This window comes from Ammospiza caudacuta, chromosome 3, assembly GCF_027887145.1.
Source record: "Ammospiza caudacuta isolate bAmmCau1 chromosome 3, bAmmCau1.pri, whole genome shotgun sequence".
Taxonomy (NCBI): Eukaryota; Metazoa; Chordata; class Aves; order Passeriformes; family Passerellidae; genus Ammospiza; species Ammospiza caudacuta.
The window spans coordinates 111,926,761-111,951,805 of NC_080595.1; the positions used below are offsets into that span (position 1 = coordinate 111,926,761).

The 25,045-nt window shown below is 38.6% G+C and overlaps 1 protein-coding gene across 1 annotated transcript in view; it reads left to right on the forward strand.

Annotated features, from left to right (window-relative positions):
* CRYBG1 (crystallin beta-gamma domain containing 1) overlaps positions 1–24,780 on the forward strand; it is a 41,883-nt gene extending 17,103 nt beyond the window's left edge. Inside the window, exons 8-21 of the mRNA XM_058801634.1 lie at positions 254–380; positions 707–742; positions 1,131–1,273; positions 1,522–1,648; positions 1,740–1,885; positions 7,886–8,012; positions 8,190–8,222; positions 9,996–10,105; positions 10,339–10,468; positions 14,144–14,283; positions 16,565–16,688; positions 17,844–18,002; positions 20,827–20,989; positions 23,161–24,780. Coding sequence (XP_058657617.1) covers positions 254–380; positions 707–742; positions 1,131–1,273; positions 1,522–1,648; positions 1,740–1,885; positions 7,886–8,012; positions 8,190–8,222; positions 9,996–10,105; positions 10,339–10,468; positions 14,144–14,283; positions 16,565–16,688; positions 17,844–18,002; positions 20,827–20,989; positions 23,161–23,249 — 1,654 coding nt within the window. The 3' untranslated portion in view covers positions 23,250–24,780. The remainder of the gene's footprint in view (positions 1–253; positions 381–706; positions 743–1,130; positions 1,274–1,521; positions 1,649–1,739; positions 1,886–7,885; positions 8,013–8,189; positions 8,223–9,995; positions 10,106–10,338; positions 10,469–14,143; positions 14,284–16,564; positions 16,689–17,843; positions 18,003–20,826; positions 20,990–23,160) is intronic.
* The last annotated feature ends 265 nt before the right edge of the window (positions 24,781–25,045 follow it).

Sequence of the window (25,045 nt, forward strand, 5' to 3'; positions counted from 1 at the left end):
GTGTGAATACGGGGCACACCATGTATCAAACATTCTGCTACAGACAGTAATGAAACTGAAGTACCTTGCTTGGAGCCATGTGTCTGCAATGAAACTATACCAATTTGAGCCAGTTTATATTAGCTTGGAATCTCCCTTTAAAGGGAACAATGATCTTGTTCCTAAAGTAAGCATATTGTCTTGTTCTTTACTGTTCAGAAATGTTCTGGGGGTTTTATGTCTTACTTTCGTCCCTCCACCCCTCTGCTTCCAGATGGCTTCTTTATGAAGAACCTGGTTTCCAGGGAGTCCCTTTAATGTTGGAGCCTGGTGAATATCCTAATTTATTATTCTGGGAGAAGAAGGAAGCCTACATTAGGTCCATGAGACCCTTGAAAATGGTAAACTACTGCTATTACTTATAGGTTAAATGACCTATGTTTATGTGTTAGAAATAATGTATTAAGGTGTTTAGATTTCAAGACTTAGAAAAATGTTGCTCTTTAAAAAAACCTGATATTTTTGGTCTATAAAATTCTTGAATTTACAACATTTGATTTCATCCATCTTTGCCATTAATCTGCCATTTGTTTTCACTTGCACTCTTTAAGGAATATTTCATCTTAGTCCTGATTTTTTGCAAAGAACTGATGGCTTGTAGAGACATCAACAAGTTTCTAATTCATGAACAGCTTAATTTTTTCTTCTTTTTTCTTCCTTTTAACAGGGTGGTCGCAAAGTTGAATTCAGTGGGGAGCCAAAGGTAAAAGTTGATTGTCCAAAGCTGTTTTACAGCACATGAACTACACATGGGTAGATAAGTATGCTTTGATTGGATACTGATGCTTTACTGGGTAGCCATTTTTTATGTGACCACACCATGAAAATACAACTTCTGTTACATTTCTGCATCCCTCACATGCATAAATGACAGTATTAACAGCAATCCAGATGATGCAGATGGGTAATGAATGCTCAAGCCCTCACATTGCATCTCTAGTGGAAAGGCCTCTTGTAGAGGAGAGAGAGATCCCACTACTTGGTTTCATCATTTTGCATTCTCCATCTATTTGCCCATGCTAAAGAAACTGTCTGTTGTCAGAATTCATCATCCTCCCTGCAATTTTTCTTTTCCTTCATTTCTACTCCAGGTAATTGTTTATGAGAAGCCTTTCTTTGAAGGAAAGCGTGTGGAAATAGAATCGGAGGTCTTTATGCTTGATGAGAAGGAATCAGAAGACAAGACAAGACTTCCACTTACATCAGTGGGATCCATGAAAGTACTGGGAGGAGTGTAAGTGTGGAAAAGTGGTATTTATCCTCCAGCTGAAGTAGTAACTCCATAGGCTGGAAGTTGCAGTGGACAAATCCAGTTCTTGTTTATTTTGTTTTTGTATTTTTGGGTTGAGGTATGCACCAGGGTTAAATTTAAAAATATTCCCAGCAAAAGAATAAATATTACATATCTATATCTGCTCCATGAAAACATGGAGTGGCACTTGTCTGTTTTCACGTTCAGACTCTATTGTTGTTGTTGTTCAGCTGGGTTGCTTACGAGAAGCCTGGGTTTGAAGGCCACCAGTACCTGCTGGAAGAAGGAGCGTATCGGGATTGGGCAGACTGGGGTGGCTACGATGAGGAGGTGCAGTCCCTGCGACCAATTGTTGGTGTAAGTTCCAAGAACACACAGCAGGCATTTCCTGAGTGCTCTGAGATGTCATGTGGCACTTTCCTTATGGTGCTCCTCCTTGTTTTAACAGGACTTCACAAGCTCCCATATGATAATGTACAGTGAAAAAGACTTTGGATCAAAGGGTTCCAATATCAACGTGTTAGGTATCATTTCCAATTTGAAAGACACTGGATATGGGCTGAGGACACAGTCTATAAATGTGCTAAGTGGCGTGTAAGTGCTATTTTTATTCATTCCTTCATTTTAGATATGCTGGTCTTTATAGAAATTGATGGTGTTTGCAGCTGTTTTTTGGGACTCTGACTTCTATATGTAGTCTTCAGATAAAATTTTCTGCCCTTGACTACAGAATGTGAAAAGTAAAGTTTTGGTGAATATGTACAGTAAATCATCTTTCTTCTTACAATAAGATAAGATGGTCCCAGGAAGCATTGACTTTCTGCTACACAGAGTATGAAAGCATATGAAAGCATGAGATGAGATTTCATCAAGAGAGGAATAGCTTGTTCTTGTGGCTGCATTTGTTTGAAGCATTTCAACAGCAAAATTGTTATGGAAATAGTTTCCAATTTTAAAACTACTTTCCAGGCTTCTTGCATTTGACCAGAGGTAGATTCCTTGCTCTTGTGTTTTAAATAGAGATAACTTTTACTATACTCACTAATACCTTCTGATACTAGGGAGAGTAACTGTTCTGAAAATTAGCATTGCTTTTGCAGTGAATCCTGTAGGTTTAACAGTGGTTTAGTGCTGTGGTGTTGGTGTTTATTGTTTGTTTGGGGTTTTGTTAAACATAGAGTTCCCAAAAGTGTGTACTAGCCCTGGCCATTAACAAACCACCTCTTAGTGCCATGAGTGCTATCACATGCAGTTAATCAGCTGATAGACTTTGCTGTTTGTTTAGTCGAGTCCATCAACTGCAGACTGAGTTTCACAGCCTTGCAGGCCATATCAAATGCTGACAAATTGCTGATTTGCAGCAATCATGTCTGCAAACACAAAATTAACTAAAGTACCAGAACCAAAAAAGCATGAAATGTGCAGTCTGTCTCCCTGCCTGGTATGCATGCAGGTGACTTGCTGGAAGCTCTGCGTTACCCAGCCACGCCCAAAATCTTTCCTGTGTTATCTGTGCTATATCTCTGCAAGTTTTGTCTGGATAAAGGCTGCAGGATCAAGCTCAGCGCATTCCAGAGAAATGCTTTTAATTTCTATATGAATATGGTGTGACAGCAGGTTTTTTTCTGCCTGGTGACCTTTGAAGCCACTGTGCTCTTTTGTCTTCTGTAATATGCAAGAGAGATTCCTGGGAAAGAGTCGTCTCTGAAGGTTGGGAAACAAATTATGGGTTCCCTATCATGCCCTTCATGTAGTTGTTCTAGTAAATGTGTCTGTTGCATCTGAGATAGGAATCATACATGAGTTTGAGTGTTCTAGTAATTAAGAGTGGCTTTAACACTCTGATGGCAGAGGTGGCTAGAAGTCTTTAGGAACAAAACTTGTACTACAGACTCTGCTACCACTTCTGTAATCTCACCTTGTAGACTCCCAAAGATGTAATTTGTAGCAATAAGGTTTTAAAAAATTCAGATGCATTGCTCATATCAGGTGGCTAGCACTCAGCTCTTGAGAGTCTTGTACAACCCCTCTGTTTCCAGAGAAGTTGAGTGTTTGGGGGTTTTGTGGTGATCTTATTAGATGTTGAAGTGCCAGAAAGCTTGAATGATCTGTGTGAAGTCATGTTTGGCAGTACAGCACTTTATTTTAAATATTAACTGTCTGTTCAGGTAGAAGATTTTTTTTTATATCTTTCCTTCCAAGAAATCTGTCACGGGGCAATGAATAATCCATTGAGCAATTTCCTGAGCTGTTTAGGTTGTAGTGCAGATGATGACATGGTGAACTGTGACAGATTCAATAAAAGCTTGTCATAATATTTTGAAGTAAGCTTCCTGGAATTATATTGAAAACACGTAATTAAGTCAAAAATTTAAGAAGCCCTCAATCTTTCATAGCAATTTTTTAACTACAGATATCTGGGGTAAAGCAGTTAGAGCAGAAAGATAACAGATGATCTGTATTTCCCACATAATTAATTTGATTGCTCTGTAATTTAAAGGGTATATCAAAGAAAAGAAAGCCTGACATTGCAGTGCACAGATACTATGGAATGAGTTCTGAGCTCAACTGCAGCTCTGAACTGTGTTGCTCGAGACAGCCCAGCTCTGCATTTGGGGTGGTAACTATTCAATTTTGGGGTACTAGCTGCATTAAAATTTCTAAATTTCTAAATGTTTCTAAACGTGTTTCCAAGCAATAGTTTCATGTCTTTGCTAAATCCATTGTAAAGACATCCTGAAAAATATATCCTAAGGAGATGAGGATTGACTTCTTGAAAAATGAAAATGTACTTCTTTAAAAATGAAAATGTTTTGCTCCCAAACATAAAATTCAAAAATTATTTTTCTGCCATGAGGGTGGGAGAAAGCAATCCAGGCTGCCTGGAAATAGGAGGGGCCTTTCTTCTTTTAAGTAGGGTTTGAACTTTCAAACTGGCAGAATTTGAAGTTGCGGAAAATTGAACTATTTGCTAGCAACAGGTAACACCCTTTACAAGTTCAAACAAGTACTAAAATCAAGTGTTGTACTATTTTGATTTCCCCTCTGCTTAAAAATTCCTTCAAGCTTTTATTTATTAATGATCAAAATCACAGGAACTGCATGTTTGAAATGTGCCTTTTCTTTAACCATAAACACGCCAGACTTTTGCCAGAACTCCTGAAGAAGCTCTTGTCTTTTAGTCGATTCCCTTTGAACTTGCTGGAAGAATTTTCCCAGATTTGTTTATTTTATGTAGTCATCTGTTTACTGTGGTTGTGTTATCAGCCTGGTTTTCCCCTAGTTTTCAAGTAATTAATCCACAATGTAGATTGGGTTGCTGCTAGAGTATGTATGCATAGTGAGTGATATTAAGAAAATAATTAAATAATGAGTGGTTCACATGCAGAAACCAGAAGATATTAAATTTAACCTAGATGCACTCAGGAGGGTAACATGAGTGAAACTGGAGACACAAGGTACAAGAACAAACCTTCACTGGGAGCTGAAAAGGGCAAGTACCCTTGGATACTCTACTGGAGAGCACTTCAAACAAAGCTTTAACTTCTTTGTATATCTGAACTGAAGTTCAGAAAAAAATCTTTTAAGGAGTAATAAGATTAAAGCTTGCAGGTCCCTGGGATACTAAGAATCACAGTCACAAAGGGGCAGGATGAACCTGTTTTCTCTCTCCTATAAATACAATTTTATTACCTCATTCTGTCTGTTAATATTGTACAAGTCTGCAAGTGCCAGGTAACTTTCTGACCTCCCTCCTAAAGTCAGACACGGTGAGTCCTGGGCTAACTGAGGGCAAATCTGATTTTTGGTGAGCTACCCATGTCTGGATTATTTTCTTGCCTGTACATTCAGGCTCTGTTTGGAGCTGCACTTCCTAGATGTCATACATAGAGGTTTTTGGAGAAAGATTCTCTGCGTGTAATAGTACTAACAATTAAACATAAAGCATAATCAAAGCTTTATGCCACTTCTGGCTTCAGGGGCATGGATGGTGCCCAGGAGGAAAGGTCTCCAGCACCCTCCTGCCAGCAGCCTGGGATGGAGCTGCTGCTCAGCCTCACAGGGGCAGTTTGTGCATCTGGGGGTTGCAAAATCTGTTGTGCCAGGAGAGCTCACTCGCTGTGGGGCAGGATGGTTGCTGCCATGCTGCAGAGCAGCATTGGGATTTTGTTGTGCCTGGCAGCTGGAGTGTGACTCTCTTGCTCAGCTGTGGAGGCAATATCTTGCTCTCCAGGCCTTTCTGTGGAGTCAGAAGTTGGATTAAGGCAGTGCTCCTTCCCAGGGATAATCTTGAGGTCTGGCAGGCTTAGCTGGTACTGAGTTCAGCTGCCTGTGCTTGATGATGTTATTGCTACCTTCAGCAGCTTATATGGGCTTCTGAATGAAGTGGAGAAGCACAAGTATCTCACCACTAAGCCCTGACTCTAGGAACTGTCTGTCTGCATGGGCTGACTTGCATGGAAGAGTGGCACTTAACTATTTAAATCCCATTTATTTAAATGTAAACATGTGCCAGTGAGATCCGTTGATTACTTCTGCATTCAGGCTTTTAGATGGGGGGTAACTAAATAACTGCTATCAAGGGGCTCAGGAGGCTGCTGACATGTCTTACAGTTAATTTTATATCAAAACCACTTGTTTGCATAGATCTCAATTGAGTAAAACTACTGTGCACCATAGCTGTATCCTGGCACTTAGCACTGAAAAATCTAATGAATGCCTGCTGAAGAAATCATTTAGGAAACCTCATTTTCACTGCTTTTGGTGTATGTGATATACAGGTATAGACACACCTGAGACATTTGAACTCTCTGCTCAATTTATTGTACATACCAATGTCTCTTTGATGAATTACTCTGAGGTGATTTTGAAATGGACCTTGAAATGTGCCGTAAGTAATGAGTGTGTAACAAGTTGGAATAATTGATTATATCTGAGGCAAACCAAGAGACGTGAATAGTGATGTGTGTGATTCACTGTTTGAATGTTTGCCATGGACAAGTAAAACAAAGTTCATGCTCTTGGCACATACATGTTGATGCACCTTTATTTCAGTTAGAAGTTATCCCACTTGTATCTGCAGAGACTCTGACATTTGTACCTGAAATAAAACTGCAGCTTAGTAGACTCCAATTGATCAACTCACATAAATTAATGGGGAATTTTGATGTTGAGAGTTATATTCCCCTGCAGACTTTAAGATCTGTATCATTTTATTGCTTTTTGAGATGAAGTTTTTGTTAGTGTATAAACTCAGTAAGTTTCTGTGCCAATTGAAAATGGATTTTGGCATAACCTAGCATATACTCATTATGCACTACAGTGGCTAAAATTAAAAGCAGGTTGACTCTGAGTAGAAGTTTTTCTTGTAGAATCAGGAACCAGCAAGATGTCCTGATTCCTGCATAAATATAATGAATGAAATGCAGCTGCTACTGTGGTCTGATCTCATATGGGCACTCAAAAAACAACCAAACAGATAAAAAAAGAGTTGTAAGTATGGGAAAGCTTGGGAAGTGTAGCAGTGAAAAAGCAAGTCAAGTTCTGCAGGTTATCACAAAATCAAAGGTAGTATAGATGCAGGAAGTGCTCTGGGCTTTCAGTATGGAACCAGGGTGAGAAGAACACTGTAATAGGAGATATATTGAATGTAGCATACTATTCTTAGCAGGACTAACTGATAGCAGATATTTAAGATTGGACCTAAAGACTGCAGGAGTAATTGGACATCAGATATATGTAGTGATTTAGTTGCTTTTCCAATACTTAAAATGTGGATCATGTCAAAAGTTGAAAGCCTTTCAAAAAGGCATATTCTGACTGAGACAGAAGACTTGATGCAGATCTCTGAGTTTGTGGCCTATGTCAAGCACGAGATCCAGCTGAGTAGTTACAATAATAAATTTGCATTTAGATACATTGATCTGGTCAATTTTGTGGTGGTTTTGGTGCTTAGCTTTCAAGGATATTCTTCTTGCTCTCTCTGATTCCTAGTAAGGAACAGTCTCCTCTTGCTTAGCATATTTGCCTCTTGTTGCAGCTCAGCATCCTGTCAGGGTGTGTATTTGCTTGAACACAACTGAGCTGTAGCTACAGGCAACATTAAAAGTCAGCATTGCTACATTTACTGTTCAGATTGCTCTGAAAGTTAGTTTTGTTGAAAAAGCTATATTCTGATATCTGTCTGGTGTTTTGGGGTTTTTTTGGTTTGGGGTTTTCTTTTGGTTTTTTTGGGTTTGTTTTCTTTTTTTTTAAGAGAAGAACTTGACCTTGGTAAAATAAGAGAATTGTAAAACACCTTGAAATATTCTTACTGAAGATAACTTTTAGGATGTGTGATGTGTCTGAACTTGTGCTTTGCTTTAGCTCATTCACTCTGATTTGTATCAACATAGTGCAAGAAGGTAATAAAATTTGCATAGGGTTTGCACTTTCAGATACACTGGTTTGTTTAGGGTTTTAACAGCATCACAATTTGGCTCTTCAGAAACTTTTTATTTGTTCTTACATTAAGACAGTAATGAATGTACACATCTGTATATTGGAAAAGTAGTGTGACTTCTACCAACCACTCTCCTCTTCTTTCTCTTTTAGATGGGTGGCTTATGAGAATCCTGAGTTTACAGGGGAGCAGTATATACTGGCTAAAGGGCTGTATCCCAGCATTGAGGCATGGGGGGGAAAGAATTGCAAAATATCTTCAGTTCAACCCATTGTTATGGTAAGGAGCTAATTTTCTACTTGTTTTGCAAGTTTTGCTGAAGTATTTGGAACTCTACTTTTTCTATCAAATTCAGTTTATTTACATTATTTAAACGATAATTAATAGTAATTTTTTATGTTATTTTATCGGTGTTGAAAATATTTTTTCTCTTCTTTCCCCTCAAAACTTTTGCAGGATATTGTTGGAAGCGAAAGGGGTAAAGTCAAGGTAAGATACTTCTCTAAGCACATGAAACATACTGTGCAGTGTCTGTAACATGTAAATAAAGCAGTGGCTGTTTGTCCAGGGGAACACTCAGGTATTTGCATAGATGGCTGACTAGTCAAGGACTGAAGACTGCAGGTGGAGGAAGACTACTTTCCAAACCTCTTGAGTAAGGCACATTAAGACCCAAGGAAGGTGGGATTTGATACACAGTTGCCATCAGAACTTTCTTGGGTTCAGCAAGTGAGGTGTTTTGGGGTATCAGTGATTGTTTTATGGAGCTGGAGCCTGCAGCCTTCTCTGCAGAGGTGCAGGACCTGGAGTCTGTTGCTGAGGGCTCTACAAACAGATGATGTTTCGGTGAGGGCACTACAGGATAGATGTTGTTCTTGTTACAGCTGACTTAATTCCTTGTGAACCTATTTCAGTGGTGGTTGCACTTGAAGGGAGTTGTTCACTCACAAGTACTGCTGAGTTGTGCTTAAACGTTAATGCCATTTTTTGTCAATAACATAAGGGAAGGAAATGGCAGGGAGAACTTGTCTGTTCAGTGAGTTAATATATTTCTACATTGGACTGTCTTCTTTGTGCAAGTACTAATATGTAGTTTTGCCAGTGAGGCTAATGGGCAGCTTTTTTCATCCTTCTTAATTTCTGAACCTTTTCAAGTTTTCAGGTTTGTCCCTATACAAAGTTATTGTTATTTTTATTTTCATTTCAGTCAAAGTAGTGAGTATATCACAGCCCTAAAACCCAAGGAGACAATTCTTAGCTGCCCTGGTTTGCTGCTCCTGATTAGTAGCACGCTTCACTGGAACCCCCTGCATAGGGATAATGCATAAACTATGGGGAATAAAAATCTCAAGGCTGCTTATTTCCAGCTGTGTGCATGAAAAATTATTTGCATCTTTACACTATGTGCCTATTAAGACCCTATCCTAAGGAAGACCTTATCCTAAGGAAACACAGAAGTAGTGGCTTGCAGCCAACAGACTGCATCCATCGTCAGCGTGCTCCTCTTTGGAGAATGCTGTACCTGCCCACACTCCTGTCTCTATTAAGAGTGAATAAAGCTGGTAGGCATGTTGTAATGTGAATGACTTCTGTGTGATCATGGCTAATTATCCTCTAGCCAAATTAGCAAGTTTGCTGCTTAGAATTTTTTAATTTTTAAATTTTTTAATAGAGGCAAAACACTCTGGGGGATGTATCCTCTCTTATCCTTGGAGCAGAGAAAGAACTAACATGAGACTGTGTCTGTAGCTGTAACAGGCCTATAAAGCCCATCTACCCTGGGAATATATACCATGCTTCTTGGCATGCTCTCTGAGTCCTTTGCCAGGATTATACACCATTAGTGTTCTGAGAGGCAGGGAGTTTTCATTTATTGGGAAGAGTATGCATTTTGGAGATTAAGCAGATTAGTAATATAAAAGAAATCTTTTTTATGGCCTTTTAATAAAGGTGTGCCTATTCTGGCCACTCTTTGGGAATTTAAACATCTTACCCAGCAGATACACCAAGAAGATATACTTGTTATTGTTGTTTTAATTATTTTTGTATGTCACTAAGTGATTTACAGCCAGAAGTATTTTTTGGAGTTGTTACCTTGCTCTCTTGAGCAAGGATTGTAACACTGAAGAAGTGACAAACATAGGTAACCAAGGAAGACTGGGTGTTATAAGTGTGTTTTTATGTAATTATAGAATTAATGGTAGAGATGTAATTGAAGGTAGAAGAATTAATTTCCTTAAATATGTTTATAACTTTTTAAAGGTCCAGTTATTTTCAGAGCCTGAATTCAAGGGTAACTGCCAAATATTTGAAAAAAACACAAGATGTATTGATTCATTTGCTGTGAAGTCTTCAAAAATTTTAGATGGCAGGTAAGTTATATTGAATGAATAATGCAAAATCACTAAAATGGTAGAAGTTTTAGAAAAGCAACCAGCTTTCTAACACATGAGGTGGTTTCATATATGGGGACTTAGGGAGAACAATGCTTTGCTGTTTGCACATTAATCTTTCAGGCAAAGCATTGTAAATAATGCATCTGCATTTTATGCATTTTACTGGCACAGATGTCTTAAGAGGGAACTTTTTCTCCTTCTTTTTGCAGCTGCATAGTGTATGACCAGGAGGAATTCGCTGGTAACCAGTATGTGTTGGAAGAAGGGATCTATCCTGATCTGACAGCAATGGGTTGTTCACCCCAAGCAGTTCTAAAGTCTTTACGGATCATAAATATTGTAAGTAAAACCTATTCCAAATATTGTAAAGATAAGGGCAGTGAAGATACCTTTTTTTGCAACAGTAAAAATTCTAGGGTATGCATACAACAGACGAGGGTTTGGGGTGGTGGTGGGGGGTTGGTTTGTTTGTTTTGGTTTGGTTTGGGTTTTTTTCTGTGCAGTAGCAGTTAAATGACCTAGCTGCAGTTAGTCAGGTTTTCTTGACCTCTGTGCTGTTTTTGTAAAGGAGAAGATGTTACAGAAGCAACTGCCTGGGGTGCCTGTTCTTAATAATAACTTATAAAAGAACTTCTGTAAAGAGTCAAGTCTATTTCCTGTAGGAGAGACCACTTAGAATGGGTTGAGGAGGTGGTAGGATGGTGTGAAGAAATATCTGTACCATGGACCTTGTTTTGGATGCATATTTAAAAAGCAGGCCTAATTAAGCAACTTTGCATGAAATACATGTAATTATAAGATACTGTTGTTATCATCAGGACAATGGAATTTGAGTTAATCACAAAATAATGCACCCTTCTAGATAAGGTAAAGCAACACCCAATACTATTTGGCAAAATCAGGCTATGTTGTTATGTGTGGTGGATACAAACTAAACTACATTTACATATTTTGTAACTCATCAGTGGCCAGGAATGAGTTTGCTCAAGCTTACAACCAATGATTATGATGGATCACTTATGGAATCTGCAAGTATCTTTTAAGATCAAAGTAATTACTAGCAAAATGTGGTCAAGATTCCAGGAACTTACAGCAACATGAGGAGATTGTACTTCTTTTAAAAAATGAGTTCTCTTGAATCTCCTCTTTGAATTTGGCAGCTTTATAGCACTCCGCTGTAATTTTGGCAACCTGTGAGAGGTGTAGCAGTTGATGAAGGAGAGCTGAAATGTGTCATCCTCTTTTATGGCTCTGGAGAATTTTTATGTACTCTAAACAAGCAACTGCAGCAAGTAGGTCTGCTTTCTGAACTCTTGGGCTGTCTAGTAGACAGATCTTATTAAAAACAATAGAACTGCTTCTAGCCAAGCTTGGTGGGTGATTGCCATGAATTAAAATACATTTCAATAGTTCCTGGCTTTAAAATGCTTGTTTCAAGCTGGAAGGATCAGCTTACTTTTAAATGATTTACTATTTGTGACAGAGACTGATGTGTTAAAACACAAATGCCAGTTCTGTGCTTCTTTAAGTTCTTTACACTTGTGAAACTTGTTCTAGCCCTACATTTTTTCACACTTCAGACAGCAGCACAGAGCTGCATCTGTCTGCAAATCATGTGCTGCTGCTTCCTTCTTCAGAGGCTCCCTAGCTGCAGAAAAGAGGAGAATGGGTTACTTTGCTCATTGGTTTATTAGCAAACCAGAATAGAAGGAATGATTATTTCTGTCTTACTACTTACATTGTTTATTTTTCATGATTTTCCTAAAGCTTGAGCCTTATTATTTTAGCTCCTGGTTTCACCTGTCAGATGTGTTTTGGGACTGTGTTTTGGCAGTGCCAATCTTAATTCCTCCCTACCATCTGCCATTTCTATAACTGTCCTCAGGATTTTTCATGACATTTCTATACAAGAAGAACCTTTGCTGTTTTCATGTCATGATACTGTATTTATCTAGTTAAACACCTCTTTGAAGGGATCATTTTTACGGGCTCATGAAAAAGGAAATTAAAGGGATATTTGATACACTTTAAGTGAAAGCTAAAAGGGCTTTTTTAAATAAGAGAACTTGTGAAACTATATTAAGGGCTTTTTATAAGCTCAAGGGTTTTGGGGGGTTAGATTAGATTCCACTATATCTTGGATGTGATTGCTTTACATCCTCCACGTAGTTGTGCTGCAGATAGAAAATAGCATTTTTCCTTCTTGAATTTGACACATGTTCTTCTTCCTGAGCATACTATAAAAAACAGCTGTGAATGTGGTTTATACTTGAACAATCATCTGTAATGAGAAACCCTGTGGAATAACTAAATGTAGATCTGCAGGAACACCAGCTTGGTACAGTGCAGTACATGGGATGAACTGTCAGAAAATTTATGAGCTGACCTTGCACTTGTCACTGTTTTATATAACAGTATTGCTGCTGAATCAAAAAAAAAAAAAAGCCCAGTGTAAGGTGTGGCAGAAAATTGGAGGATTTTCTTTTCTGTTTCTGTTATTTCTAAAGCACGGCATGAGGCTGAAAGGCTGTTGTCTGAGAAGTTGCATGTCTCAGAGGGCAGGTGCCAGTCTGTAAAAGGGCTCAGAGTTCAGAGATGTCATCACAGTGTGACTGGTCCCATTGGGCTCTTCACCCGTGGTGGTGCATGGCAATCTAACTGGTGTTGCCTTTCATGTGGTGCTGAGCAGACTTTGGTTTTGGAGTAAAGGGAAAAGGCCTCTCCTGGAATTCTCCACAGCCTAGCAGCATGTGTGCCATCAGGAAGCAGAGCTCAGCTGCTCTGAGAAAAACTGGACTGCTGTGAAGGTAATGGTGACACTCATGCAACGCCGTCATCTGAGCCCATAAACATCTCAAGGAAGATTAAAGAGGAATTCAAGCACTGTTAGAAATGGTAGATGGGAGGTCTGGCCCAATAAATTCCCATGGAAGCATGCATGTATGAGCTGCCACGCATGCATGGAGCCAGCTCTGCCTTGGAGGGCCTGTTTCCATGCCTGAGGGCGGCCGGGAGTCTGTCGAGACTTTGCGTCATGTCAGGCGTTCCCGATGCAGCTGATGTGTGAGTGCCAGAAGGAAGGAGCTCCTCTGGCTGTGGCGTTGGGTTGATGCAGTCGTTGGCTGGAAGATCTGTGAGAAAGGGAGTGGCAGTGTCATTTCTGTCTATGAGTGTACACTGCAGCACCAGGACACTCAGGCTTAATTGACTTTACCCTGGGGAATTTCAAACCCTACCTCCCAGCTTCCACAGGAAGGCCTTCATTATGACAGGTTATTTTCAGTCCACTACAGATACCTTGCCCCACAGAAAAGAGTCCAAAGTTCCTTTTCCAGAAAACATACAAATTGGATTCAGTATTGCAGAGAGCTTCGTGTGGGCAGAATCCCTCTGACATCAGAAGCATTTTGACAGAGAAGGAGAAGAATCATCTCCCCACAGCAATTTGGAGAATTCCAATGTTACAGTTTTCACTTGTCGTGAATTTTTACCTCAGTAGTATGAATCTTGAATCTTTTGTCTAGTCAGAGATTGAAGTTGCCGTAACCTACTGTAAAAGTTAAAAATTAATGCAATAAGTGATAAGCAGTGCTGACAAGGCTGTCATCATTTGAAGCTGTAGAAACCAATATTATGTTATTGTCTGTTCAGCTCTTTGTATGAAAATTCCCACGAGTGGGGGTTAGTGCAATGGAAGAGAGATATGGCATTGATTAAAATGTATTTTAAAACACACTTAAGGTATTGTGCAAGAACAAGCCACAGAGATCTTTGTGCCTGAAGATAAGGAAGCTTTGTGTTCCATGCAAGCAGATCCCTCATGTATTTTGTATAAGGGTTTTTTATGACTTTTCAAGTTTAATTAGAGAGTTGAAGAGCAGAAACATTCAGGGTTTTTGATCTTAAACAATCCAGAAGAAACCTCTGAAATAAAAGGAGTATGTGGAGTACTGATCTTTACAGTCACCATCTGGAATTCCAACATCCTATAAAAGCATTTATCTTCCTTTGCAGGAGCTGTCTGAGCCCTGCATAGCTCTTTTTGAAAAGACGGGTTTCCAAGGAAAGAAAATTGAGTTCAGTACAGAAATCTTAAATCTTCAGTTCCTGGGCTACAATCCTCGCATAGCTTCAGTTCAAGTCCTTGGTGGCATGTAAGTTTAAAATCACCTTTTGATTCTTTAGAGTGAAGTACTTACAGGTGCAATGGAACCACAGAATGTAAAATTAGAATATTGTGTATGGTGCATTAATGCCATTTTATCTTACAGAGCATTTTCATATCCTGTCTCAACAATATATTATCACTGACTCATGTCCTTTGCTAGGAGTTGAAATGAATTTGAATCAAGCTCTCAGGGAAACTCATGTCTTCTCTCATGTCATATTATAAAAATCAGCTTGAATAGCATCCTTAAAAGCAACTTCTCTGCTCTTGGTTTATGTCTCAGTTGTAAAAAATTACTTGGTTTGTGATCTGTGTTATGAGTTCAAAATGTTTTTTAATAAGTCTTCATGGTCATCCTTTAACCTCTGCTATGGACACAGAGGTACAATCAGACCATGAGTTCACCTCTCCTGGTGTTAGTAGTAATAGTACCTTTACTTCAGGAATTGGATGAGAATCTAGCAGTTAGATCTGGTAGCTGTTTTTAAGCAGTTGTGTTCTCTAAACATACCTTTGAAGACTATGTAAAAAATAGTCATGAAGTTTACTTCATTTTAAACTTCTGTCATGAAGCTTAAAAGCTGTTTGGAAGCATTTTTGAAATGCTTTTAAAATTTACTGTCCTATATTCTAGGATTCCAGCAGATCTGTTAAATTCTCTGGTTTTTTCCCTGTTGTTAACCTATACCTCTAAGATACTTGCCATCAGTTTTGGTGGGTTTTGTCATTCAGGTTTTTTTTTTGTTTGTTTTGTTTTGTTTTAATGATAGGTCCATATTACTGTTGCTTTGCATTTAAATGTGTTCTTTTGAAGAGGTAAATTTCCAAGGTGTGTGCTAGAGAGATGCTGTTGGGTAGCTTAAGACTGCCCTCAAGTGGAGAGCTAATAAGCCAATCTGTAGAGTAAATCAATTTCCCCATCAGGATGAGCTGGTCATAGAGTTTCCATAGCACACGGAACTGAACTTTGAAACAAAAAGGTAAATGTATTGTGAAGCCTCCAAAGGTTTCAGTATCTTTCACCATAATCACAATATAGTTGATTCTCTCTTTCCATAACATGAAGTCAAGTATCAAGTAACTTCTTGGCCAATATCATGATTCCAGGTAATGGAGTTGTGAATTGTGTATGTTTTCTGTCCAATGAATATAGGTGGATTTTATTTTTGGAGGATCACTGGAAACATAGAAAGTGATATGTAAATTTGGATTTCAGTATGGCAGTGTCAGGTGCTGAAATATGTCAAAATACAGAGTTTACAGCTTCTTTGCCCCTGCTGCCTCCCTTATTGAAGAGAGTTTCATCTTCTCTTCCTTTGCTAAGAGACCTCCATTTATAATTCCTGGAGATAGGTGTGTATTAGGCAGTGAAAACGCACCAAAATAAAGTGAGTTTGCTTCTGGATTGAGAAGTCTGGTGACAAATCAGTCAAAAGAGTGAGGTAACCTGAAAATGAACATATTGTGTGTTCATGTACTCAAACTCCCATGGCTACCAGACAGTCCCAGCACATCACTGTGAGAAAACTCTAGAAATTGCACTATATGGCAGCCTGTTTTGAAGCCTAGACATAATTCACTGGCTGTGCCAATAATGGAGAATCAGAAGTTGGGTTCTGGCAGATTACACTCAATGTGTGATTTTAAGCATAGTTGGATGCATGTTAGGGAATGCTAAACAAATTTTTTCAATGTGCACTCTTGCTCTGTCTCTTCCCCACCCCCCTTGCAGGTATTTGGAAAGAATAGAGATGTTATGAAATAAAACCTCTATCAAAATACCCAAAAGAACTTCACCCTGTTGCAGTTTCCAGTATTTGCTTGTTCCAGTCTGCATCCATAGTAGTTCTTTCTTCCTCATGTGAACCAGGCCTGTCCAAATTCAGACACACAAACCAGCTGGTTCTGCACCTGCAGCAATGTAGCATTTACTGCATATAGATCTGTGCTCCTTGAGGAGTCACAGTGCCTCCTGAAAACAAATGGTATTTAAAAGTTGGGTTCTCCCAAGAAAATGCTGTGCTTCATTCAGCTTGTAATTTTTAAATAATAGGATTCTAAAATTAGAACTCCTGTGTACCATCTCAGTGTGGCTGACCTAAATCAGGATGTTATTTTATTATTTTTAAGCCCTGTTACAAAGAAGGTAATTGGCTTTCCAAAGCTGAACACTACTATATTGTGGGACAGATTTCTCTTAAACTCATTTATTGATTCCAAAGCAGAATTTGGCAGTTAAAACATTGTCTAATTTTTTCTCCTCATAGATGGATAATTTATGAACACAGTAATTACAGGGGACGTCAGATGGTGTTAACACCAAATGAAATTCCAAATTGGTATAAAGCCAGTGGCTTTTGTCAGATAGGTTCTCTGAGACCTTTACTGCAGGTGAGTGGGCTCTGACATGACTTGTCAAGCACTAATTTATATCTTGTCATGGGGTTTGGGGAGATATTATGCAGCTGTAAGCAGCATTACAGCCTTGTCACAGGCATGTGACAAACTTCAGCATTGGCAATTGTGTAAAGAAATCCAGAGTTTTGTGTGTAATAAAAGCTGTTTGAATATGTTACATGGCTTTGCAGTTAAACAGCTTAAACTGTTAATTAAGCATCCTTTAAACCAAAGTACAGAAGACAGCATATAAGGATTAATTAAGGATTAATAAATAATGGCTATAACTGCTACATAGAAATGATTTATTTGTTTCATAACTAGCACCCAGACTGGTTGCTGGCATACTGTCTGCATTATTTATGGAACAACAAGAAAATTGGTTAAAAAAAAAAAAGTTCAGTTAGTAGTGATTTTGTGTTGATTTAAGAGGAAAAGCCCCTCCCTGTTTATTATTTGGCAGAATAATTTGCAAATCTAATGCAAAATTTATTCTTGTCATGCACTCTTTATTTTGCTCTATAAATATGTTTTGCTCTATAAATATGTATAATATTTTGTTCCATGTGATCTTGTCCAATGATGCAGCAGTCCTGGGAGCTTTAACATTTGAGGTTCTTGCTGAGCCATATTTCATTGGAGAAACAGCTTTTTCTAAGTCATAGGTTACTTGTACCTGTAACCAGCTTCATTTGCTTGCTGTCATAGCTTTGTCTTTGCATAGCCTTAAGCAGAATTAGGAATAATGCATTTTGACTGCCCTGCTGAGAGCTTGTCTGAACAGAAGTGTTCATGTATAAGAGGCCACACAAGTGCACCCTTAATGAAAGCTTAGAGCATATATGGAATGGAATTAGCAGAGAAAAGTTCATTCTGCTCTGAATTAAAAATTTCTAGCTTTCCACTGTGTGCTGATTTCAGTACATAGGAAAGCCTAAAACTCTCCATGCAGAGTGGTGAGTTCTCACAGCTTGTCTTGTCCAGATGTTTATGGGCTTCTGCATTACATTCTCAAATTAAAAACCTAAACTTTCAGAAAGAGAGGGAGGTTTGGGGTTCAGCACTGACAGTAACTGCTCTGAAGTTAACTCAGAGCAGGATGTGTTCTCTGCTGAGATTGTGGTTAAAGAGTTCTTGTGTTTTGTGCAGAAACGTGTGTACTTCAGGCTTCGAAACAAGGAAACAGGAAAATTCATGTCAGCTGATGGCAACCTAGATAATCTGAATCTTCTCAGAATACAGGTTGCAGAAGATACAGACTCAGATGATCAAATCTGGGTTTATCAGGATGGATTCATAAGGTGTCGGGTAAGGTTTGAGTTCAATGTGCATTTTCTCTTTTCCTCTCCAGTAGTAGGGCTTTATGAATTTAATTCCTACTGCAGCATCTGCATTTATTTTATAGGCTTAATCTGTTTCAGCTATAATGTAATCTTTCTGTAGGGAGTTGGTTTTTGTGGGTGTTGTTTTGTTTTAACCAACTCTAGCCTTTTCAAGTGATACAAACTAGTTGTATGATACTTTTTGATATAATGGAAGTTTGGAAAGAAAGTATTGCAAAAGTATCAAAGCAGGAGAGAGACCCTTCCTGATAATATTTTGAACTATGCACACCTTGCAGTAATACAGTTAGTTAGTGTAATGTAGGTTGGTATTTGTACTGGTTTAGAGCAAATGGGAGGAAGGTTTGGGAGGAAACAGATGGTTAAAAATATAAACATCATAAAGTCACCCTAGGACAATATCCTCTTCTGCATTTAAGCAAGCTTAAAGATAAAATCCCACTCTTTTGTGCCATTTAGGGGTGGGGTTTTTTTGGTTTTGTTTCGGAGTTTTTTGTTTGTTTTCTGGTTATCCCTGTATTAGTCAAATCCATCCTTTTTCCTTTCTTCTGTGCAAGTTTCCAAATGAAGCCCTACTTTTCTCACAGTCCATAAAACTAATCATGTGCAAATTGTCATTGAGGTGAGCAGAGGTATGCACAGTTCATATAATGTTAGAACATGAACAGTCTTCAGTAGGGATGCCAGCCAAAAGAAAATTAAGTTACTTTAATACTGTTAAACAGCCTGACTGCAAAGAATCATGCGAACTTTTTCTATAGGATTGTATAACTTCAAAGGAGCCATTTATAACTATGTCATCTGTGCTGGAGGGAAGAATCTTACTGTTAATAAGCTAAGGCATTGTTTGGACATGTTTACAGGACACATGCAGTTGTAAAAGGGATTTATGCAGACAGCAAAACGATGCAAAGTAAGCTAAAAGCTTTAATATGACATACAAAAGACTTCTCTTTTGATGGTGCTTCTCAAACATGTCAACAAGTTTTCATATTGAGACAGTGTGGTATTGTATGGCTTTGGATAAATGCTCCTGGTTTTTGCCCTTTTTCTGTATCTCATAAAGCAATTTTTCTGTGCACAGAAAACACATGGCTTGTGCTGTATAGGAATCAGGTAGCTTAGTGCAGAGTGCAAGCTGGTAACATTGATCTTAAGTGACTGAACTCCTACAGAGCTCTGCCATGTTTCTGGTGAATGGTAGTAAATCCATTTTGCACAAACCAGAAATTGGGTTCACCCACATCTTCCAAAGAAAACTGAGTTCCTGGGTGGGTAACTACCTGCACAGAGGCAGACACAGGTCACTGGAAGAACCTGCACCTTCCTGTAAGCTTGGGTCATCTCAGTGACTGAGTTATGAGATGGGACCTTGAGCTGTGCCTGGGGTTTTCAAGGAAGGGCTGTTTCAAGTATGTGGGATAACCAGTAAGCAAGATATGAAAGTCATTCCCTTTTTTCAGAAGTGATGTGAATGCAAGTCTCCTTACTCTTCATGAGTTTCATGGAGATGAGTGAAGTTTTGGCCTAGTGGACCTAATGTCTAAGCTCAGAGTTCTCCTTGTCCCACTAGAGAATGCTTCAGATACCAGTGAGAATTTCACAACCAAATCAACTTTAATTCTAGATTATGACAGTCACAAGTATGAATTTTTCAAGAAAAAGTTGTTTCAAAAGTACTTGTAAAATAATTTAGGACCATTTCAACAATGACAGATGAGTGTTCAATCTGCCACAGAAGTGCATTCAGTAGTTTAAAGGTGCAGTTTATGTTTATGTAAATTGACTGTTACTTAGTAATACAGCCTTAACACTCTTTTGAAATAACCTTGATTTTTGCCAGCTCTTTTTTTAACCAAGAAGACATTTGCAGATGTTTGGATTCAAGTAATACAAGTGACTAGGAAAAGTGTAGAGCAAAGAAGCAAATATTACTGTTATACCCTGTGAAATTCACACACTTGATACTGTGCAGCTATGTCCTCTTTATGAAAAGGTTACTGCAAAACTAGAAATGTTTAGGAAAAAAATATGTTCAAAGGAAATGGAGAGCCTCTATTGCAAGGAAGAGACAAAATAGTGAGGACATTTTAGCCTACAAAGGGTACACTTTGAGGGATGATGTGCTTGTAGTCTCTGCAAACATAGCATAGACAACACATCCTTTAAAATAATCCAGGGATGAGGAGCACATCAAATAAAACTACTTGCATCTAAATTTATTTTTAATTTATATATTTTTTAAAATAATGGTAGTTAGGATTTCGAACTGCTTGCCACAGTATGGAAGGGTTAAAATACACAAGGGAGTTCACATGAAAGGGTTTCTCTGATCTTGGTGGGTAGTGACTAATAAATTCATACACGGGACAGAAGATGAGCATTAAAGATTCCAGGATGCATGGAAAAGTCTCTGGGCTGGCAATTGCTGTAGCCTGGAAGAGATAACCAAGAACATACTTCGTACTGGAGTACTGGCAATTTAATCTTCCATGGTATCAATGTAATCTTCAGTTATTGGCCACTGCTATAGACAGGTGCTAATTGTTCCTTTTGATCTGATACACCATAGTCACTTTAATGTTCCTGTGTAGAAGAGAGTGTTGGCATAAACAGGAACAAAAGAAAAGTCTTGAGTTTGGGGCAAAAATGGATTCCTGGAGGGAAAGTCATTCCTAAATTCTATTCTCACCTGATGATATCTCTCCAATTTGATAAAAAAAAAAAAACAGTGGACAGTAGAAGTAAGGCCATTTGGAGTAATTGCTGTTGCCTTTCTGATGACACAGATGGCAGAGGATTGCTGCTTGGCAATTGTTGGAAATCTTATAACTCCTGGCTCTAAACTCGGTCTGTCATTTGAACGGAATGAAGACAAACAATATTGGCATATTAGTCCCGATGGCAGAATTTATAGCAAGATGAAACCCAAGCTGGTTTTAGATATCAAAGGTAAGCAAATGTTATCTCATTACATTGGGTCTTAATTACATGGTATTTGCAGTGGGATACACACTAAATTAAGGATGGTGCTTTAGTTGCTTTAATCTAGAAGCAAAAAAGACCCGATCAGCTAGTTTGACCTCCTGAATTATACAGGCCCTAAGACTTCATTTAATTTCTCCTACATACAATTTAGTAACCCACAGTACTTGCTTATCTTGTATTCTCAGTGACCACTCGCTGTAGATAGCCTTGCTTAATTTTTAGGCAATGTGAATATGATTATTTAAAAGGGTGAAGCAAGAACAACCTAACTTTTCATTAACTTCAATTTCTGTAAGTGCAAATTTTCTTACATACCAGTTGTAGATGCAATAGCCAAAGGATATTAGGAAAGCAAAGGCAGGTTTGTATACTGATGTAAATGCAGGCTTGTATATTAATGTGATTAGATGCAAAAAGGTGGGGTTCTTTTGTTTGTTAATGGCTATGCCTATATGGCAAGTGTGAGATTCTGCCATAGCAGCCTGAGGTCTGTGAGCACTTGATGTGTATTTTGGAATCACTTTTGTCAGAGTAATTTGATTTGTGTAGATACTCTTTCTGAACTTCATTTTCAGAGCTTCACAGAAGGTCTAAAAAAGTAGCAGATTGAATGATTAGCAGAATTAGTATAATCAGATGTTCTTACATAACTGATTTTTTGGGTGAAGGGAGTAATAATTTTCTATATATGTTCTATTATTTTTTTAGCTGTTTTTAAATTGATTTAAAATTGATGCTGTGGCATTAATTATGTCAATTACAATGACCACTACCCCCCAAAAAAACCCAAACCAACCAGAAAAATAGCACAGTCAACAGCCAGCACTTGAGAACTAAACAGGACTGATCATGTGGAATCATAGAATATCCTGAGCTGGAAGGGACCTATAAGGATCATCCAAGCCCAAGTCCTGGCCCTGCAAGAGACACCCCAATAGTCACACCATGTGCCTGAGAGCATTGTCCAAAAGCTTCTTGGACTTCATCAGGCTTGGTGCTGTGACCACTTCTCTGGGGAGCCTGTTCCAAACAAGCAGAAATACTACTGCATTACCTGTTCTTCAGTAAATCATGTTAAAAGCAATTCTGCATTTATAATTGAAGAACTTTACAATGGATAGGCCTGGTAGTGGGAGTATTGATGCACTCTTAGCTTTAAAACAAAGTAAATCTGTACAATAAATACAAAACAGTAGATACACGTAGCTTTTATTTGAGAAAGCCTAGTAAGAACATTGCCTGTTTCTGCCAACTCTGCCGATCCGTTCCAGACCACAAATTGTGTGTTAAAGAATTCCTCAGTAAATGAATGCAGTTGTGCATTTATTTGCACAGCAAACTGTGCAGTTGCCAATGCCACCTTGTGGATAAACTGGCATAGCACAAAACCTTGTCCAGAGCATCATGCCATCAAAGTAAATTGTCTCTCTATCCACTGAAAAACACCACTTCTGACTTTCAGCTCCAGTCAAATGTGTCTTCCCAGTTTCCTCTATGTTCTATGAGAACATATTTGGCATTGTACCACATCAGTAGATTAGCTCTCCTAAGAAATGTTTCTATTTTGCATTCAGATACATTCAGCTGCCAGTGGAAACAGCTGAACACTGGGTGATACATTGGGCATGATGACTTGTGATTCATTTCCACAATAAAGGATTATAATGGCAAGGAGTAAATGAGTGCCAGACCTTGTCTCTGACTTGGTCACGTGTGTATTGTCTGGTAGCAGAAGGACTTCATCATCTAAACATCTTCACTCTGTTTTTAGAGCCAATTGACAATTATTGCAGGAAAACTGAATAGTCAAGTGTGACTTTTGGGAGGTGACAGTCTTCAGGGAGCTGCACCTGACTGTACTGCAGTGTTTCTTTCCTTTTCCATCCAGGCTGAAAAAGCTGAGAAACTGAATTGCTAAAGGGGTGGAGAGAATAAGGCAGACTGATCTTGGATAATTCCAAAACTGTTTCAAAAATAAATTCCAAATGCAGGCAGTGATGAAAATACGTTTGTCCTCTCAGAGCTGTGGTCGAAGATAAATTGCCTACACCAGCTCTTACAGAGCTTTTCTGAACCTAGAGTATTTGTCTGTTATTTGAAAGATAACCTCCCCTCTTCGACATTTCTCTCTACAGGAGGCACTCAGTATGACTGTGACCATGTTGTTGTCAACACAGTCAATGAAGAAAAGTTAACACAGTGTTGGGAACCACTGGTTGTATAAACCCAGTGAAGCAAAGATGATGTTTGGATTGGCCACTGTTCTGGACATTGGAATTGGCACTGCCATCTCTGAACGATACGGGATCAACGATGAGACTTTTGTCTTTTCTTCACAATCTTAAAAGAACAAGCAACAGAATTATTTCACCTCCCTATCCAAGATTATTTCCCCTGTAAAAGCTTGAGTATCTCAAAACCTTCCCTTTTTTTCTTTTTTTTTTTTTTTTTTAAATCCTTACAATTCAGTGTTGGACAGAGATTTGGCAGTATGCCTCAGGCTAGAAGGGAACAACTGAGGGAGACCCCGTGGGGAGACCCCATGGAGTTACAATGATGTTAGCAAGTAGTTAACCCAGAATAGTCAGTAAGTGTAACTTATTTTATAAAAGACAGGAGAGCAGTGTGTATGTGGGTATAGCAACTTGGACCTGTGGGCTGTAGTATAGAGAAATACTCACTACAGGAAATTAATATATTTGGTTCACCAGAACAAACTTATGTTTACTGAAAGTTTAAAGACTGCTAGTACAGCACATCCAAAGATATGTTAACATGTGGCTTCAAGTATAGTTAGTATGCTAACACAGTAAGTCCTAAATTAAGAAAAAAAAATCTAGATTTTCTTGTGCATAGAGAATGTAAAGTAGCAGATATTTTGTTAGAAAAAGAGAAGGCTGGCAAAAGGATTCATTGGAATGTGAAGAATTTGCCCATTTTCTAGGTTGCCTAACTTCTTGAGTTGTGGGTATTTTTCTTTTTTGCCAAGACATTTGTACCTTCTAAAACAGTTTCAGTAAGTAGAATCTTACTGAACTCCAAAATGGTATAGGAAACAAGAATTCTTAGAGAAAGAATTGCTATAGATGACTACAACAGCCTGTCAGCACTGTGGTTATTGAGTTTTCCAGCCTGTTGGGCTTACCAACATGGAGAATGCCCAACTCCCCAGTATTTCTGGAGCTGTTGAAAAGCAATGATAGTGGTGGGCTCCTGGCTCCCTGCTGGACAGAAGTGTCAAACTCCTCTAGGAAGGGGCACAGCCAGGCCTGGATACGTGCCCAGCCACGAGGGCTGTGCCCATTCCCAGTAAGTGTTACTGGTTTAGTAAAGAGCTTGTGGGATGTTCTGATGACTGCAGGAGGTCCTTCTGTTGCTCTGCTTTGAACCTGGTCATGTTAGTTTTCCTTGATAATGTTGGCAAAAAGGTAAAATACAGACTCTGGTACTATGCTGCTGTGTTTTGTTCTGGCTTAGACCAGTGTTATTACAAGCTGCTCTGAGGAGCATCCAGGCCTTTGTCTTGCATAGTAAATCTGTTTAAAATTAACATTTTCATCACTGTTGTATTGCCTCAAAGGATACTGGTGCTTTTGCTATTAGCACCCTAGAGGAAGTGCCTTACTAATTTTCTTCCTTTTGTAAAGAAGCACTGAAGTTTTGTTGCTCTGAAATGTGCTGCTTTTAGTCCTTAATAGAAAATATGATGTTACTGGTTCCAAACAGTGGTATTTTGTCATATTGATGTGCTCTTGCTATATATAATATAGCATTTTACAAATAAATTTAAGTTAGGTAATGTTTTACTGAAATCATTTTTAAAGGTAGAAAAATTACATTTTATGGTTAGTTTTGCTTTCATCTTGTGCCCATCTCTGTCCATAATTCCTCTGCCACAGCCAGCCCCTGAGTGAATGCATAGTGTGGAATAGCTGCAGGGTCTGAGGAATGGGTGATTCTTCTATGCAAGAAGAATCTTCTGCACATGTTTGTACAGGCACTTGTATAAGCACTTGTGCA